The 20,831-nt window shown below is 38.0% G+C and overlaps 1 protein-coding gene across 11 annotated transcripts in view; it reads left to right on the top strand.

Moving 5' to 3' along the window:
- The window catches only part of brsk2b (BR serine/threonine kinase 2b), a 128,210-nt gene extending 107,775 nt beyond the window's left edge, over positions 1–20,435 (top strand). Inside the window, exons 12-20 of one of the 11 annotated variants that reach the window (XM_084108494.1) lie at positions 1,673–1,823; positions 2,437–2,490; positions 4,146–4,206; positions 6,894–7,101; positions 7,930–7,978; positions 10,744–10,867; positions 11,468–11,648; positions 12,319–12,408; positions 18,641–20,435. In XM_084108494.1, the coding sequence (XP_083964620.1) occupies positions 1,673–1,823; positions 2,437–2,490; positions 4,146–4,206; positions 6,894–7,101; positions 7,930–7,978; positions 10,744–10,867; positions 11,468–11,648; positions 12,319–12,408; positions 18,641–18,663 (941 nt within the window). In that variant the 3' untranslated portion in view covers positions 18,664–20,435. Of the gene's footprint in view, positions 1–1,672; positions 1,824–2,421; positions 2,491–4,145; positions 4,207–6,443; positions 7,102–7,929; positions 7,979–10,743; positions 10,868–11,467; positions 11,649–12,318; positions 12,409–18,159 lie in introns of all 11 variants that reach the window. The other 10 variants (XM_084108502.1, XM_084108499.1, XM_084108496.1 and 7 more) reach the window with 10 other exon arrangements.
- Positions 20,436–20,831: the final 396 nt, after the last annotated feature.

Raw genomic sequence — 20,831 nt, 5'->3', positions numbered from 1 at the left:
CAGCGCAAATCCCGCCTTGCAGTCAATTTCACTGGTTAAGGTTAGGGTATAGGGTATGTTTAGGGTTCAGAATTTGTTGTAGTATGGCACTGAATCAGCACTAGTCTTGTCATAATACTGGAATTTCTAACTTTTGATACGATACCTTGAAAAGTATCGATATTCTATCCCATTTTCGATACCACGGGGGAAAAATGCTGCATATACTATTGTCATATAGATATTTTTAATATATATATATTTTTTGTCCATCTATTGAAAGTCTAGGCAATCAAAAAATTCTTCAAATATTTGCTAACTCAGTGTATTTGTTTTTACAGTGGGGTAAGCTTGATTTTGAATGGTAAATTTAATTTTTAATAACCATTAATAAAAAGCTAATTTTGGCAATTGTATGTCAGAGGCGTATGTGAGCACGAAATCTGCGGGAAAATGTAGAATTAATCCCGTGCCGAAATTCAGACCCGGTCACACTAACACTATTTAACCGGAGTGAATGAGATGACTGAATGAGAGGAGACGGGTGTGTGTCAATTTGCTGTCAGAGACAAAAGCAAGAAAGAGCAGCTGGTATCGGTGTATTGATACTACAGTATTGGAATTGTTTCTGATATTTCAGTAACGATACATAATACATTTTTGACAACACTAATCAGCATTATGACTGACATGACCAATGAAATCTTTAGAATTGACTGTCGGTTGGTCACATGCGTGTCATGTGCCTGTCTGTCAATGGGAGGAAGCCACTCCCAATTTTGGAGCTTCCACCCCGTTTTGGAGATCCCACCACCATTTGGAGATCTCCAGGCTGCATCTATACCCTTCTCGAACATTCTGTCAATGGCAGGAAGCGTTTTCTCAATGACAGAAATTTGCGTAAACAGTGGGGAAAGAGCTAAAAGCCGGAAGAAAAAAAACATTATAATGGAGGATCATGAAAACATTATTTTCAATAGATGAATGTGTTTAGTGATGAATCGTACACAAGACCAGGAACATTTATAATTTAAGTCATTGGGGTAATTTTTTTGATTCACTACATTTGGGGTTTGTAAGATTGTTTAATGTTTTTGAAAGAACTCTCAGAAGTCGCTGCATTTATTGATCAACAAAACAGTAGAAACAGAAATATATTGAAATATTATTTCAATTTAAATTAATTATTTTCTATTTGAACATATTTTGAAATGTATTTTATTCCTTTGATGGCAAAGCTGAATTTTCAGCAGCCAATTCTTTAGTCTTCAGTGTCACATGATCCATTAATTTTAATATGCTGATGTGGTGATCAAGAAACATTTCTTATTAATATAAATGCTGAAAACAGTTGTGCTGCTCAATATTATTTTTATTTTTTATTTTTTTTAACTGTAATGATTTTTCGGGATTCCTTGATGAATAGAAAGTTATAGAAAGATCAGCATTTATTTGAAATAGAAATCTTTTTAACATTTATAAATGACTTTACTGTCACTTGTCATTGATTTCACACATCCTTGCTGAATAAAAGTATTAATTTCTTTCAGGAAAAAAAATCTTACTGGGGTTTAAATGCTTGAAGACATTATGAAAAATCTTGTATGACTTTTCCATTATGAACGCCATAGGCTTAATGGGTTGTTTTCATGTGTTTGGGATCATTGCATTTATCATATTCTGGTCTCCTCAGATCCACCCAGGAAGCGAGTGGACTCCCCACTCTTGACGAGGCACAACAAGAGGAGGCCAGAGCGCAAGTCTATGGAGGTGCTGAGCGTGACAGAGGGCGGTTCTCCTGTTCCTGTGAGACGCGCCATCGACATGGCACAACATGGACAGAGGTACAGCGACATTTCTCACTCCTCTATTATTTACAGAACTCTACCATCGTAGCAGCAAGTGCCACAGTAAGAACGACAGAAAGTATGTCACATTTTTTGAAGCCTTGAAAGAAACATTTGAAGACAATGACGTCTTTCATAAAAGCAAAAATAAACTTTGGAACAATGGAGTTCAAAGTTATCAGAAGCTGCGTACTAGCTTTGAAATGCTTTTTAAATTGCACATGAAGAGTAAAAGAAGTAAGATCAATGAGCTCAGCTAAAAAAAAAAAGAAAACAATGATTTCAGTGTTTTACTATTCTCTGAAAATCCATCTCTCAGCTAGTCACGCTAGCTGCATGCATGCTAAATGTGCCATAAGGTAAATTTTGACTTCTCAGATTGGTTTGAAGGGGAACAATGGGATTGCTAATGTGCCTTTCATCTTTCTGTATCTTTGACACATTTTGTTACAGATTTGTTTCACTTTTTTCCATGTTCATTGTGATCCATTTCATCAGCCCCATGTCCTTTCCCTGTGTAGATGCTTTGGCTCAACTCCATGATTACTTATTACTTATTGTAAATTTACTCTAACTTTACTCTCTCTTACTGTAGTAAATCTGTTTTCAGTAAAAGCTTGGATATCTCAGATGCCAACCCCATACTGCAAAGCAAAGAGGAGAGGTACAAACCACCGCCTTGCTTTCTTTTCTGCTCTGAAGATGCAGTGGGGTTTTTTAACACTCGAAACATGCAACAGAGAGCACTGGCCTTTTATTTCAACCACTGACATTTGATATCTCAAGAGCTTAGCTTGCTTAAGAGGGAATTTTTTATTTTTAAAAGTGGAAGTCGCACATGTAAATAAGAGTTTGTTGGCCTCTCAGTTTGGTAAAGCAGTGGCCCTCTGGCTCCCTCCACACACATCAAAAGCATCTTATCTCCCTTATTTTGCCTTTCATGTTTCGTTTGATGTCTGGCATTTTTGTCCCTTGGTAGATCCCATATTGTTAATTTCTTCCCCTCGCTCTCGTTTTGCCTTCACACTTCTCTTGCCTTCACCCTGGATGTTTGTTTTTCTTCGAGTGATGTGTGCACCTACAGTAGGTGAGAGACAGAGGTTATCCGATTGTTTGTGTTCATCTGTTCAGGCATTTTTCTTCAACCTTGAGTTTCACTGTCATGTCCTACATTTGCATTCACTGAGTCTGTTTAATCTGCCAGAGAACAAAACGGGCCTCGAATATTTCTTTATAGACACTTCTTTTCTTTTTTTTGCATTGAGTATCGGGGCTGAATTAGGCACTAGTAAATGAATTGTGTTGAATGCATGTTAACAATTCAAAGTGTAATGACTTACTTGAACTGAAAAGCTCCCCTGCATCTTTTATTCAATTTAATACAGCATTTTTACAAGCGGTACTTATCTTAATATAGTTGTAGCTTCTCTCTTGTAAAATATTAATGATTCACTTTCACTTTATATAATCTCCACAAATACTTTCATTGCTTAAACAGTAGAAATATTTCCTCATATAGTCACTATCCTCTAGTGCCTGTCCTTTCTTTCCATGAATTACTTTATTCCATAGCCATTTATTATGCATATAAAGAGCTCTCTTCCTGACGCTGTGTTTGGCTAAGCTAATTAGCTAAATGCAAGAGGCATATAATGAACATCAGTGTTGCGCTGAATCAGGCCGCGACGTATTTGGTGTTGTGATTTTTACGCTTGAATGAGACAATTTGAGACCACGCATAATTCTCATCTAAGTAGCATTTGCAAATGCAATTGATCAGTGTATGGATCAAATCCTTCCTGGAGTCTAATCATGTGAGTCTGAATGTTGACACCTTTAAGGGTGATTTACTGTTTCAATTTGCCTTGATGACAAAACCCATTGTGTCCACGGTCAATTAAATCCCAATCATTTATTGGAGAAGCACTGAAGCTCACCATCTAATACACAATGAAATTCGGAAGTCTCATACAGAACCTAGCTAACCTTCAACCATAAAAGGTTATGATGACCTTTTACATTCTCAGGATGAGTAATGATAAATTGCTCAAATTTAATTGCAACTTAAAAATGTAAAAATAGCATGTGATCAACAAAAAGACCTATAGGCCTGCATAGAAAGTTGACATATAATTAACATAAATGCAATTTATTTTGAAACATAGAGGTCTTGTGTGATACTGCTGTCTCTGTCTTGAGTCAACTCAATTATTTATTCATGTTTCACTCAACACAACATGCTTAACCTCCTATACAGTTACGACAGTGTGCTATACATGGGGTAGAAATGTCTTTACTATTTATGTTGTGTAACTTTAGGTCTCGGTCCATCAGCGGAGCCTCTTCTGGTCTGTCCACTAGTCCCCTCAGCAGTCCACGGGTAAGCTTTCCATCAATGCTAAATCATTTGTTTCACTCAAAGCGTTTGGTTGTGTTGCAGTCAATAGCCAGCTGGTGTGGCATCTATCTACATAATATCTATTGATGAGAAACTCATGTCTCAAGACACATCTGATCTGCAATCATTCAGCATGAATACAGTATATGCATCAACAGGTGGTACAGCAGTGTGTTGTAATAGTATATATACACTACTGTATACACTAAGAAAAAAATACTTCGCAAAAATGCATTAAATTGATCAAAAGTGACAGTAAATACTTTTACATTTTACAAAAGATTGGTCCTTTAAAGTTTCTATTTAGCAATAAATCTTTAAAAATGGAGTAATTATGCTAAGCATGATGGACTGATTGAATCAAGATTTCCACAAAAAAATATTACGCGGTACAGCTGTTTTCAGCATTGATAATAATACGATATGATGCTGAAAATTAAGTTTTACCATCACAGGAATAAAGTACATTTTAAAATATATTAAAATAGAAAGCAGTTCTTTTAAATTATAATAGTATATCACGATAGTACTGTTTTACTGTATTTTTGATCAAATAAATGCAGCCTTGGTGAGCATACGAGACTTCTTAAAAAACAAAACAAAACAAAAAAACATTAAGAAATATAACCAGACCCAAACTTTTCAATAGTAAAGTATGTGAATACATTAATATGTTACCAATGCATATGTTATTATAGGCCAGGTTTAAAGTGCTACACTTAATATTATAAAATATGAAACAAGGGGACCAGTGCAATATGAAAGATTACTTCTCAGAATTGGTAGTGATTATGAAGCATTAATGATAATTACGTATATTGTTAACTATGTTAAACAAGACAGTCGATTATATATCACTTATACTGCAGCAACATCGCTGTCTGTCCCTACAGATCAACCTTTACTACTTCTAGCCCAATCAGACTACCATGCTTAGCATAATTACTGCTAATCTATGCCCAATTCACAGCCTTGTTGCCTTGAAATATTTGAAGCCCAAGTCACTAATAGCTTGTTAAAATCCCTTGAAAATCCCTGGTTCCATACTAACGGTGAAGCCTCTGGACGTAGCCAGCTTTTACAGTTGATTTGTTTAAAGAGGCTAACCGATTACAAATCCACTACTAAGACTTCCCAATATGCAGTCCTTGAGTTACATCAAGGAATTCCCTACAGGATTCATCCCAAAGTCAATTCCGAATCTGACCTGATGAAAATGGCTCATGTAGAGAACATGCTTGGTGGAAGTAATTTAAATTAGTCTGTGAAGAACTCCTTGATACAGCTCATCTGAGATTAGTTTTACTGCTCAGACAGAGACTTAAAGGTTTGTCATGGAAGAATCTTCCCTGCAGTATGAAAGAGCTTTAAAAATCCATTTTATTGCATTTGTGCTCCCCTTTATGCTCGTGGTACGGTTGCAGCTGGTACAGTTAACACACCATTGTATTTCTTTTTAATGTTTTACAATATGCTTGATGAGCTTTTACTTCACTTATTGTAATCACACTCTTCACTTCTAGTGGCCCGTATTGTATCAATCCCCCATTTCTGACCCAGTTATTATTATACAGCGTCATCTGTCAAGCAGCATCCTCATGTCATACCTCCAGCAGCAGCATTGTACTCTATGCTCTGTTTAATGGTCAACTGCACTTATTTTCACTAGCCATTTCGATAGTGTGGCGCTATTGTCTTGAAAAACTCAAATTGTTGAGTCAGTACATACATACTGTGACTTGTCACATTTAATGGCATTTCTACTGAATATATGATGATTATTGTTAAATGATATGAGGTATTCTGACAATAGCGTCCTTTTAAAGCAAAGCTCATTGCACAAATTTCCTGCTTGCTTAGTCAGTGCTGAAAACACCTTTTTTAATTTCATCCCAACAACAACCCGGAGCTTTTTGTTGCTAATTTCTGTTCGGTTTTGATTTGTTTTTGGGACACTGGATTGGGAACATTTTATTTCCACTGTCTTGTTGCCTCTTGGCTGGTTGTGCTAATGGCATGTTTTTTTCTTTCTTTCTTTCTGCATTTCCTCCCTCACCTCTCATCATCGGTGCCTTGTTCACCATCCTTTCATTTTCGGTGTCGGTGTGTGTGTGCGTGCGTCTGCGCCGTAATGCCTGTTAACTACGGGGCCGTGTGTTGTGTGTATGGGCTGTGTTGGCTCTTTTTATGCTGCTGGCTCTGTGCATGCGCTCTTCCAGCCCATGCGACGGTTCGCCGTTCCTCCACAATCCGCAGAACTCACGCAGTCGCCCAACCACAGCCCCACCCACGCGCCTGTGTCCCGGCTGAATGGCATAGGCCCCCACTCCCCCAAAACATTTCAACCAAAGACACGTGCCCATCAGCCCAACAACAAAACCCAGACACTTCCAGCCAAGCCCAAAGTTGCAGACAAGCCCCTGCAGGTCACCAGGTCCAACCCGCTCCCTAACACAACGGCAGTGCCATCTGCGGCCAAGTCGGAACCTTCTACACCCTGCCAACCCATGCCCCCGCCAATGCCTGGCAGTCCGAAAGTGCGCCGGCCACCGCTCACGGTGCCACCCAAGCTCTCTGTTCCCCTTACTCCCCTTTCACCCATCCGGCTTCACCACCTTCACCCGCTGGCCGGGACTGACCACAACGGCAAATCTATCCCCACCATACAGGTTACGCCCCACCCCTCTCCCAGGGGCAGCCCATTGCCAACTCCAAAAGGAACACCAGTGCACACGCCTAAGGAGAGCCCAGCTGGGACCCCTAGCCCAACGCCTCCCCCCAGCCCCTCCATTGGAGGCATGCCGTGGAGAACACGCCTCAACTCCATTAAGAACAGCTTCCTTGGCTCACCACGATTCCACCGCAGGAAACTACAAGGTACCAGCAGCGCCGAAACATCCTGTAGCAGTAGTTTCACTCTTTAACATAATCTGCCCAGTGGATGCAGATGAACATTTTCCATTTTGACTACATTTAGCACATTTACATCAACATGATGTTAATTCATGTGTATTGTCTCTGATAAAATCAATAAACAAATGCCATTACAACTAGGGATGAACTTATCTGGACAATACCAATTATTTTAAAATTCTATAGTATTTTACTTTTGGGTAAATCTGCAGAAATTAGAATACACATTTATATTAAAATGAATTATAAGATGGTACCAATATATTGTATGTTATATTATAAAACTTTAGTTATGTATGGCAGTAAAGGAATGATATGCAGGATCACGTCCAAAGTAAGGCACCATATCGTATAGGAAAGCATTTAAGTGAACAAATTATGCTTGCTAATCCTTTTTTTATTGCGGTTTTCAGTTGATGTTCCCCTCTTAGCTAGGTATAAGCTCTAAGCACTGATTTTACAGATCACTGGGTAATAAATTCACTGATACTCTATTATCAGCTATATCTGATGATATATGTAGTAATGATAATGAAAACTGCACAAGCATCTCCCTTCACCTCCAGCTGTTCCTCTTTCCCTCCTCTACTGGGAAGAGGATCAGATGAGCTGATAGAAGGGGGGGTGGGGGTGGGGGGTGGGGGTGTTGAATTACTCTTAATCTCTGCAGGTTTGGAGTAATTAGCTGTGGTTAATCAGCATTCCCCTCCTCAGGTTGTAAATGTCTAATCTCTCTGGATATAGAGTATGATGCAAATTCCACTGAGGCTTGTTTGCTTTGTCTCTTTCCAGTTCCCACACAAGAGGAAATGTCCAGCCTAACACCAGAGTCTTCCCCCGAGTAAGTATTAGCTATTTTCAAAGACAATCAAGTAAAATATGCGATTTTATTAAATCCCAAAGTGTGAAAGAAACATTAAAATAATACTAAATATTAATTGAATGCAGTTCGATATTCATTCTTCTACTTGGCATCACCTTTTGTGGTAACCTGGGTGGCTTAGAGTTAAATCACCAACACTCAATTAAAGCTTGTTTAATTAAGACACTTAACTTTTTCTCTTTATACTTTCTTTTTTCTCCAAATTGTATTTTGAGTCGAAAGGAGCTCTGAAAACGTTGCAGCTAAAGTTAATGTGGTGGTCCAAACCATAGACTGTAAAAAAATATGGACAAAGCGTCTGTGACGTCACCCATAGACTTTCTGAAGAACGGTTTTGAAGCCGTTTATGGGGGGTATGGGCGGCGCCATTTTGGAAAATCTTGGGAAATCCTAACCCCACCCACCTTCTGGCCAATCCATATATGGGTAAAGGACGCAGCGCGCGTCACTCAGCTTGCTCTGCTACTCCGGTTATCTCTCTGTATATTTTAGGCAACGAAATATGTTATAAAACACCATACTAACTCTTTTCGTTTTCATTTAAAGAAATCTTAAACATTATAGCCACACAAATGTGGTTCAGGCAGCGCGTATTGATTATATTCACTGCATATAACGTTTGCCTATTTATAACAAAACGAAATATAAAACACAAACCTGCCTCTTTACGTTTTAAATATAATATAAAAATATTAAACATTTTAATATGGTCCAGGCAATATGTGCATTTGTACTAAACAACAGATGTTGCAGTAAACAACATTACAGATCATCTTCGTTGTATTAAAATTTAAAATGACAAAACTCAACCCAGTCTCTTTTTGTTAAATTTCAGTTTTATCAATATTAGCTATTATAAAAGTATAAGTAAAAGGTACAAGAAGATATACAAATAAAGCAAACAATTCAGTCAAACATACAAAGTCAGCGCTCTAGTCTAACCATACAACGGTAAAGTTAAATAGCTTATAAAGTTATGAAACTTCCCCTCAGCCAAAACGATTGGCCAGGGAACAAATGATAGATTCACGAGTCCAAAAATCACCCGTTAGATATACACAAGACGAATTATATATCATATTTAACCACTACAGAGACGCCAGAGTCAGCGGCAAATGTCAGAATGACTAGCCGAGGAAAGGCTGTTCCAGGCGGGGTACATGAACGCAGAGAAAAAAAAATTCACCCCCCTCACAGTTGTCAGGCACTCGGAACCTATCGAAAAATACAATAAAAGTCCATGGGAACAACCTGTAAAAACATGAATTTATGCTGTGAAAACGGACATTTTAACATGGGGGCTATGGACATTTGCTCCCTTTTGGGACCTTCCTCTAGCGGATTTTCGATGTATTGCAGTTTTTCGCACTTCCGGGTAGGCTTCATTTTTCAGATTAGAATGTTGCCGCTTGGTCCAAACACTGTTCCTGGCCCCATTAGCCTAGTTTGTTGCTAAAGACATTATCAGAGAATAGTTCGTCATGAATAATTCAGTTTTAGTTCCACTTAGCTTCACAGCCACACAGAGCAGCACCACAGTGGAAACTTTCTTCTGGAGTGTTTTCTTCTTATTTTTCTGTTGTTAAGTTTTTGGTGAGCTAGTGTCACAGTATGTTGTCTGGCTCAAAGATAGCCTTGATAGTCATTGACTTTGGTAAAATCCCAGCGATTTCAAGCAGGGCTAAGAAATGAGCCATATGCCAGCATTCATAACTCCCTACAGGCTTTTTTCTTGAAAAGTTTTAGTAACTTTTCATTGCTCCCCCACCCCAGAGGACTTTTCAGTTGTCAGCTAATACCGTGTCGTGACTAACCCCTGTCATCTTATTCTAGTTTACCAATACTAAAACTATGTGTGAACTCTCAAATTTTAAATGCAAAATTGAAAAAAAAAAAATCCAAGAGACACATCAACTGACTGACAACTTACTAACGCGCATCTCGACAGCATTCAGTCTGTATTTCACTTTGAGACAAATTCAGCCAAGCTCTGCGGGGGAACCTCCGCTGATACTGTATGTTGTCACTGTGAACCAACTTTTTCAAAATATAACATAGCAATTGATGGTCTGAAATTCTTCTGCCAACTGTTCTTCACTATTGGAGAAGCTGAAATATATACACTACCATACAAATGTTTGGGGTTAGCACGTATTATTATTATTAAATCGTTAGATCAAGAGTGACAGTAAAGACATTTAAAAGGAATGCAAAAGATTTCTATTTCAAATACCTGCTGCTGTTCTTCACAAAGCAGCTGTTTTCAAAACTAATAATAAGAAGAAATATTTCTTAAAAACCAAATTAATGTAATAGAATGATTTCTGAAGGATCATGTGACACTGAAGAAAATTCATTTTTTTTTGCCATCACAGGACTAAATTACATTCTAAAATATATTCAAATATAAAGGAGTTATTTTTGTAATAATATTACACAAAATTACTGTTTTTACTGTATTTATTTTTATATAAATGAAGCCTTGGTGAGCAAACCTTTGAACTGTATGATGATATTATGTATATGAATAGCAGGATGTGTTCTTGAGAATTAATTATATACATTTTATACATCACACTGAAGAAATGAAAAGTATGTTTTGTATGTGATAGCATGCAACATTATTCAAACATATATATACTTGATTCATGCATGGTATGTGAGTTGAGTGATTTTTGTTTGTATTGTGTTGTCTTGTTCACTCCTGTTTTTCTTCTTCACAGACTTGCCAAAAAATCTTGGTTTGGAAATTTTATTAACCTTGAAAAGGAGGAGCAGATCTTTGTAGTGATTCGGGACAAGCCTCTGAGCTCCATCAAAGCAGATATTGTCCATGCCTTTCTCTCTGTAAGTCTCAGATGAGTGTGTAAATTCTGCCACCATTTACTCTCTCATGTCATTCCAATCCGGTTTGACTTTCTTACTTTCATGGGTTTCTTTTACTTTCTTATAAGTTTAAAAAACGATGTGAAAGCATCAGAAAAAATATCAGACTTGTGTGCTATATTTAAAGTCTTTTAAAGTCATGTGATTTCTCTGTGTTACAACAGACCAGAATTTAGGTTGTTATTGATTGACAATCATCTGCCCTAATGGGCTGTTAACATCTGCAATCGAATCACCGAGTCAGTTAGTACAACTGAGTTGAACAAATCATTCAGACCTGTTTTGTGAACTATTAACTGAGTAATTGAAAAGATCTGACACAAAATAAAGATTAATTCGCAAATCAGAAATCACTTAACTCATGGACGCAGTGATAGTATTTTGGAACTTGATAGCCCCAGACCTCCTTCATTGTCATTACTTTGAAAAGAATGTCAAGGATATTCTTAAAAAAAATCCCTTTTTGAAGAAAGAAAGTCATTGGTTTCAAAAGTAAATAGTCACGGAATGCTCATTTTGGGGTGAATGATTCTGTTTAAGACCTCTGTCCTGTTATCTCAGATTCCCAGCCTCAGCCACAGTGTGGTGTCTCAGACGAGTTTCAGGGCAGAATACAAGTCCACGGCCGGCCCCACCGTGTTCCAAAAACCAGTGAAGTTCCAGGTGGACATCACCTACACCGAAAGCACGGCTGCCACCAAGGAGAACGGCATCTACTCTGTCACTTTCACACTGCTCTCAGGTAACCATGCCGACAGAGAGAAGCCCATTTTGATGTCATACACTCGCTGGCATCCAATAGAAACACAGAGGGATGTGTGTGTGTGTGGTTGATGGAGAGGCTGGTTGATGATGTTGAACTTTGTCTGTCGCAGTGGTGGGATAATTTTTTTCCCTCTCTCGTTCCGCTAGCGGTTCCCTTCCTCCATTACACTCCCCCTCTCTTAAGCTGAAAATAGACCAACTGCTCGAGGGGGTAATGGAAAAAATTAAACTAAAAGAGGCCTTTTTGCCTTCTGGTAATCACTATGCATTTTCAACCTGCTGTGTTTCAAAGGACAATCCAAAAAGATCCCATGCTGCTGGTGCCATTACTGCAAACCCTGTTCCTCTCTTTTCATTTCCCCCCTTCCTCGTTTTTGCTCTCTTGGCTACACAAAAGGGATTGAATCTTGTTCTTAAAGTCACGCATTTTGCATGTGCACATGTCATAAACTCAGCCGTTGGCCAAATGCAACGTACAAATCAGCCCCATCCCATTAGACTTTATGAGGCAGCCGCTAGAGGGAATCAACCCAGGATGTATCAGCATAAAATGACATTCATTTCAAAAGACACACATGTACCAGTCTGTACAGGATCACTGCGAAACATTCAAAGAGGTGTTGTCTGTGTTTGCGTGTCCCCTGCAGGTCCCAGTCGACGCTTCAAGCGGGTGGTGGAGACGATTCAGGCTCAGTTGTTAACTACACATGACCAGCCTGGTGTCCAGCAGCTGTCTGGTGAGTGGCCAATCACTCCACTGACACACCTCTTTCTCTGGCTCTCTCTCTCTCTCTCTCTCTCTTTCCTGCTTTCTTACACAGCATCCTGAACATGCATGGCGCCTAGCCCACCCTCGCAGAGCACTGAACGCTGCACACACCCATCAAGGTCAAACGAGTCTTTTCAGTGTTTCAAATTATTGTTAGAGGTTGTTTCAAAGACATTTCCAGGCCGTCAATATGAAAATAAACTTCTCAAACGGGTTAGAGACAATGTATCCACTGTTCTGTCGGATGTGATGTCTTATTTAAAGGTGCTGGAAATACACGTTTGACCTTATCAAAGAACATTGCACAGAACTGCATTGCAAGGCACTGGCACACACGCACACACTCTTCTTAGCAGTCACAAACGCTCACTGAGCATGCTAGAGCACACTCGGGTGTATTAACAAGGGTTTATATCCATATCCAGGAAATGTCTTGCAGATATTCAAATCAAACCTGTGTCCCAGTTAAATGAATGTGGCTTCAAACTGTTCGTTTTACGAGCAGAAATGTAATGGGCTAGACTGTGGTTCCTGCTGGAGATGATGAAATAAGAGAACAGAGAAATCCTTCGCCTGTCTTCTCATATGGCTGTTTGTGCACATGGTGAAGAGCCTGTTACAGCTCCCTCTGCTGGACAGCTCCAAATCCTTACCGTCCAAAAGCAATAAAAGCAGTAATACAGAAAAGGGAGTTTGGTATATCCTTTCTGCATTATCGTATGTCTACTGTGCACAATAAGCACATTTTCCATGTGCATAAAATACCTGGATGACTTTCATATGCCAAAGTTTTCACACTGCATTGGGTACTGTATCCCACAATGCAATGTTCAACTTCCATTTCCAGTGTATTGGAATTTATGTATATATATAGAGAGAGAGAGAGAGAGAGAGAGAGAGAGAGAGAGAGAATTTAACTGTAAGCAATATTAACTAGAATTTTTAACATTTCTGTTTTTATTTTATTAAAAACAATACTATAGTTTTCATCAGAATGTGCTTCATTGCATGTGTTTTGAAATCAACTCAAAATATTAATGCCTGATATCCTCCGACTGGATGGAATCATAATCTGAAGCTAAAAATGTTGAGTTTTTGCCCATAATACACTACATGATTTTCTGTGAAATCTATTTTAAGCAACTAGCGTTGACTCGTCCAAACTGAAAATTAGATGCTTTCGGTTTCACATACTATCTTTTAAAAATAGTAGGCACTCCAGCAAGCAATAGCTGTCATTTCACCATCTTGGCTAACTAAAGACCCGATATAGTCCAACTATGAGTAACCCACTTCTAGCCAAAATAACCTTGAATTTGGTTATGTTGCTTTTGCCTAAATAACATTCGAGATGGATGATATTCCATCATGTAAGCAAAGTCAACAGTGATTATAAGGTTTCATTTCTTTGACGTGTTCTATTCTTGGGCTATGGTTAGACGTCTATTAAATTTTCACTGGCAGACCAAATTTTGCCTTGTTTTAGCCTAGACGTCAGGGCTGCGTTTGAACAGCTATTAGACATCTTTTAAAATGCAAATTTGCTTGCTGGGATACACTGTGCTAGTATTGGAATACTGTTTCATTCATTACTCTTGAAATGGAAGGTCAATTTGGACATTTTGTATAGTGAGGTACGATGCCTGTCACTGTGTGCTCTGGTTGTATACTGCAGATTGTAGCAAATGTAACAGGTCATCTATGTATTCCATGTTTCATACAGAAAATGATTGTGGACAGTATAGCCTACATTCTGCACACTGCAAAAATAGTATAAATGTTGTAGTATGCCATTTCAAACAAAACCCCTCTCTCTTAATGCCTGATTTGAGAAACAGGATTTACAAAATTGTATTCATATTGTGCATTTGGATTGTCTTAAAGAAGAGCTGTTAGCAGGATCGTGACCCATCACCAGTGAGCCATCGTGCCATCCTCTCACCCTGTCAATCACATCCATCCCTTCCCCCTGGCTTTGCCCTTCACCCCCCGCTCTCCCACGGCTCATGGTCATGGTGGCTGTTGAGTGAATGGGCACGTGAGCTTGAGTGTCCTGTCCTTACTGACCGTGAGCAGACCTGCACAGCACTGATCACCAGCATGCTTCACTCTCAACAGATGTGGCCACGCAATAAACATCTGTGCAAGAAGGTTGAATCACTGAGTTCGTTTCATTACTGTAAAGTCAATGGGGTGCATTGATAATGTCAATATAGGCTGAATATTTAATTTGATCGGACATGTTACAGTAATATGTCATGTTCCTTTGACAGGAAAGCGTTCAAAGGGTGGTAAGAGGTCTATTTTAACTCTTCAGCCACGGTGTATGTCACTTTTTTATCATACACTTGGTGTCCAATGCGTGGCACTTATACACAAAGATTCTTTAAAGGGATAGTTCTTTAAAGGGATAAATTCTGACATAATTTACCAAACCCTTGAGCGTTCCTCTTCGAAACGCTAATCTTTAGCACATCAAAAAGTAGAAGAGACACAATTGTTTTAAATGATGAACCGATTTAATTTAGGCCTTTGTGTCTTTTCAGAAGACTTGGATCTCTTTTTGTACTTTTGATGCGTTAATGTTTTGGTTGCATGGACTTTCAATGGAGGGACAGAAATCTCTCCAGTTTCATAAAAAATATTTTCATTTGTGTTGCAAAGATGAACAAAAGTTATATGTGTTTGGGCAAGTAAATGATGACAGAATTTTCTCTTTTTTTTTTTTTTTGTGAACTAACCCTTTAAATATAAAATATGCACAGATGTGTTTATGTGTGTGTGAGCATGATCTCACTTGATAGAACAATCTATGAAAGTTTAAATTCTCTAGAGAGATGAAAGCTTCATGCATACTTCATGTTGTTTTTCTCTCCATATTCAATTCTTGCATCATTCTACTTTGCTTTGTGGGTCAATTGTTGCATCTGAATCACTTTGGTGAAAGGCCTCTTTAATTTAGACATTTAATCAGCAGATCTTATGAATCTGTTACACCAGGTTTTCTATTTGAAGATTATGTTGAGCTTTTATGTTCGCATGCATCTCAGCACCTCTGCTTTCTAAACACTTCTTTCATGTTGATCATTTGGGACTTTTTACAGTAGAAATAATCATCTGTAGAATCACTGTGTAATGAGGGGTAGAATACTAAAGGGACTAGTTTGCTCAGCGTGACCTACTTATGTAGGTCCCTGTAAATACAATATGAGTATTAAAACAAGTACCAGTAAAGTCTGTTCAGAATTTTTGGGGTTTACTATAGAATTAATAGTAGTTTTGAAGGAAAATAGTAGTTATTAGCCATTATTTGCCAAAAATGTTGTCCTACTAACAGCTAATCCTAATCTTAGGAACTATAAAATAAAGCCTCACTTGTATAATTCCCATGGCTCATTTGCAATTTCAGCTGCTTTATTTCTTTTTTTTTATAAGATGCCATAATTGTTGATTTTAATATGTCCGTTCAAATTGACTTAACCTGGATGCATTAAAATCTGGAATATGATAACTTCAAATATAATTTTATCATTTCATTTTTAGGGTGAGACATAAATCCTCTGTTCCCCAGAGCTCTGTGAATTTCACAAACTTATTGCAAAGGTGGCAGCCTATCACCAATATATATATATATATATATATATATATATATATATATATATATATATATATACATACGATTGAAACAACTGAATTCAATAATTTAGAGGTGCGTGTGTCCCAATACTTTTGTCCATATAGTGTATTTCACTGCAAGTCAGAACATTCCCCATAACAGAAAAATAGCCATGCTGTACTGGTAGTTTTCTGTATCTGTAATGGTTTACCCAGCATAAATCTAAACAGAGATGAACATTTGCAATGTCTTACAGTATAAATGCTGAAGCAGTGTCCTGAGTGTCTCAAAGCTGCCACAGCTGTCATGTCTCTTTGAGAGTCTCTTAGGCTGTGGTAAAGCAGCCTGTCATGATGTTGAGAGGAGTCCAGATTGTGTTGAGAGACTCAGAGACAAGCTCTGGGAAGGCAATCTACTCTAGTGTTCACATAGGCCACGTTCTGCCATGCTATAGCCTGTGTTATCGGGGCCGCTGCTACTCAGCCACTTATGAAATTGGAAATAGAGTTGATGGTTTGCAAGCCTGTGTTGGTGTCAAATAGGGTGTTTAGTTAATCCTTTTGAACCGGCCATCAGGTGTATTCAGAATCTGCAACAATTTGTACCACTGCATTTCAATGATGAATTTAGCATGAATATATGTAGCTGTACATTATATGTACCAGGGTGTAAATATATCCTTTGACAATGTTTGAATTAAATTATGGTTACGTCATGTAATACATCATGACATTTGTTCATGATTCCATTCAGCTCAGTGGTTTTAGCACCATTCTTAATTATTAAATAATGAAGACACATTTAATTAGAGTAGGGTTGGGACCAAGTCTAGTTCCTTTAAAAAATAAAAAAAAAATAGTGAAACCAAATGATTTTCATGATGTTCTTCAATATGCATTCTTCCGCTGTACTAAAATACAGAAACCAGTGTAGACCTGATAGTTATCAGTCAGGTTGTCTTGCAAACAGTGTAGTCCAATTTCTGAACAAAAGACTATTATCAATCGGTTCTTTTAAGTAAATCAAATAAATTCAGTGTGACCAGTGTAGCCCGATTCACAAACAAATGATTCATCAAATGATGAACAAGTGATTCAAAAACCTACAGCAAAACCATTGTCGTCCAATTCGCTAAAAAATATTATTGAACTGGTTCTTTTAAGTCAATCCAAAACATACACTGTCACCAGTGTAGTCTGATTCCCAAACAAATGACTTTTATAAACAAGTAAGTAACCCAGACAGCAGCATAGTGTCAGCCCAGATCCGGCCCACATCTGGTACATGTGGATTCCACACGGTCCAGATGTGGGCCGGATCTGGGCCGACACTATGTTGCTGTCTATGTTGCTGTCTTTCAATTCATGAAAAAAAAAAAGATTATTATAAACTGGTTATTTTAAGTGAATCAAAAACATATAACTCGACCAGTTACAATTAGTGCAAAAAAAATAAATAATAATTCTTACAAATTGGTTATTTTAAGTGAATCAAAAACAAACACCATGACCAGAGTAGTCCAATTTGTGAATGAACATGTATTATGAACCGATTATTTTAAAGGAATCAGAAACATACATAATGACCAGAGTAGTCCGATTTTTGAACAAATTAATCAATCAGACAGTTTTCATTGTCAGGTGTACCAATGCATATTTACACCCCTAATGTATACTATACAGCCTACCATATACAGTATTTGCTAAATTCTTCATTGATGTATATTCACACACAATTTGAATTCCTAAACCTCATCAGTACAGATGAATTTCTTTGTAATGCATCAACAGTCACATTTGTTTTCATTCCATCCAGTGAAGATCACAGATCAGATGGAGACTGCTCAGCCACAGATACTCACTCCCACAATAAGACCTTTGAACAGTAATACAGCTGTACTGTCAAACAGTTAACATGCCTGCAGATGTGTGCTGTATCCGTGTCAGATACATGGCTTATTGTCTCCAGTTTATGCAGTCTCATCTTGCCTCTCATCATCTCACCTTGCCTCGTCTGTGATCCTCATTGTTCATGTATTTGTTCTCTGTCTCTCTCCTTTCTTGTTTTCTTGTTCTTCTCCTCTTCTCCCATCTGTGCACCCAGGCAGCCCATTCAGTAACTTCTTTGACGTAATTAAACAGCTCTTTTCAGACGAGAAGAACGGGCAGGTGTCCCATCCGCCCGGCACGCCCAAGCATGCCAACAGCAAGAGACACGAGCCTGAGCCTAATGACTCCAAATGTCCATCTGACCAAGACAAAGCCAAGATGGCACCATCATTTGGGACACAGGAACAACCTTAAAACCTGGAGAAATACTAGATTACTAGTTTTAAAATAAAATAAAAGAATCCAGTCATGGTGACTACTGAAAGGATGTTGTTGACTCAAGTTGGTTTTAACCAAGCCTCTACAAAGTTTTATATAATGGAATGAATATTGAAGTACTGTATGTACTGACCCGTCACTTTACAAAAGGCGCATACAGACACACATATATTTTTTTTTCTCTCCAGTGTTGTTTTGTCTTCACAGTGTCTCGTTAAATTCTGTTTTATGATGCCTTTATTTATTTCTGCTACCAGGAATTATCCAGAAAACGTGTTAAAGCCCAAGTCCTGCTCTTGCACAAGATTCAATGTTTGGCACATTGATGGAGGGCACATTACACAGGAAGTTCAGTACAAGCCGCTGAGGGAAACTCCTCATTCTGATGCATCTAAACATCCCAAACACCAACAAGAGCTGTTCCAAACTATTCCTCAACTCCTTCCTCCTGCAGCTACTGTACATACAGCCACACATGTCCATGGATTTGGAGTGGAGCCTTAAAATAAAGATGTTTATGAATTCTCAATAAGCTAACCAACAATTCATCTTTTTATTTAAACATTCAGATTTTTTTTTTTTTTTTTTTTAAATCCTTGCTTGTCTTTTATCCTATTCCTTCTCTCTGCTGATGCACACACAAACGTACATACAGGACATCGTTACAAAAGGACAAATGGCGAATGGAACTCTGGACATCATAACGCACGTGTTTGAGGAGTTGCCCTCGAGGACCGTTGTTGGATTGTATTCTTTTCATTGTAGTCTTTTTTTGTGAAATGAAGAATTTAAAGCATTTTATGAACTCAGTGTCATTGCTGTACAAGATTTGGAGAACCTATTTGAAAAATGATGGGGAGCACTTCGGTGGGTGCTGTGGACTGGGATACGGGGGTGGGAGGGGGGCGTCACAGTAAATGATCTATTCTGTTGTACAGACTAAAATATTCCTTATGTAACAAATGTCTATGAGTGACATTGCTTAGATGAATTGTGTTGCCACATACATTTTTTTTTTTTTTTTCTCATGTAGCGTTCATGAAATGTTAGATTTGAATGACAATTATGCTTAATGTATTCAAGGATGTCAATTTTAAATTTTAATTTATTTTGTGTTTAATTTTTATTGAGAAACATCTGCAGGATTCAGAGACCTTTTTAGAGACCTTTTTTTTTTCTAACTTATTTATGTGTTTTTTTGTCTTTTTTAATTTATTCAGCTGGGGAATATTTATATATACAAAACCGGCTGGTGAAGATTTTATTGTTTGCATCAGGGCGACTCGTCAGATTGTTTGAAGGATCTTGTGTTTTGTGTACGATAACACTTATCCGATTTTGTGAATGAAGCACTCTTTCTTTCCCGGCTTTGACCAGATTAAAGAGCTTGTAGTATATGTTAAATTATTTACTGGTAATTTAAGAATGTAGACTAGCCTCTTTAGGGTGTGGGGGGGGTGAGGGATAATGAAGTATTGATATTTGTCACTCATCTCATTGTGCGTGTAAAACAGGTGGACGAGCTCAAATCACATGTTGTAAATAGACAACTTTGGGCAAATGACTTTCTTAAAACCATCAAGGGGATCCTGCTGCTCCTGACTCTATCTCTCGTATTGCATGTCCGACATTCGGCTTTAATTTGCATGATGTTGTGGATGTTAAATTTCTCCTCCCCTTCTCCTTTTCCATCATCGACTTGTTTTCCCCCGTTATCATGCCTTCATTTTCAGTTTGTCGTTTTTCTCTCATCACCCTTATCGTGAACGCTTTCTTGCCACATGCTCTACTGCATCATGCTCTCGGGTTGGGGGTCTGGGATGTCATAACACATGATCACTTATGGGAACATACAGTGTGGAGAATAAGTGGAGATGTAATCTAAGCAATACACATTGTTGTCCTTCATATTTTGTACTTTGGGAGAGCTGGATTGTAATGTATCACGGATTTGATTAATACAGAGCGGGAAAAATAGAATCACCGCTAACGTATCCCCTTGTAACTACTGTGAACAACTTCAGTGCAACGGAAATAAATCCATTGACTTTGGGATGTTGTATGTGTGTTTGCTGTTTTCTGCTCATATCTCTGCAACGTAGGGCAAGATGGGGCAAAATGAAGACCTTATTTTTAATCTGTTGACCATAGAAGGCACAAAATCTCAACACATTTGATGAATGGATACATGTTATTCTTTATTTTGCCATTGCATCTGAATATGAACATTTGTAAGATTGTTAGTCCAAACAGATTTGAGGGTAATTGAATAGTGATGTCTGACATTATATTATGGTGAATATCAAAGTTTTTTTTTTTCTTCTTCTATTTGTTAATGAGGGATTTGTGGACACATTAATGTTTTTAGATTGTGGAGTACACATTGTTGTACATTTCAGACATCTTCGCTATTCATTTAAACCCTATAGGCTAATTAAGAGAAATCAT

Source organism: Abramis brama (genome assembly GCF_963993115.1).
Source record: "Abramis brama genome assembly, chromosome: 3".
Classification (NCBI taxonomy): domain Eukaryota; kingdom Metazoa; phylum Chordata; class Actinopteri; order Cypriniformes; family Leuciscidae; genus Abramis; species Abramis brama.
This window is presented reverse-complemented; position numbering and strand designations above follow the sequence as displayed.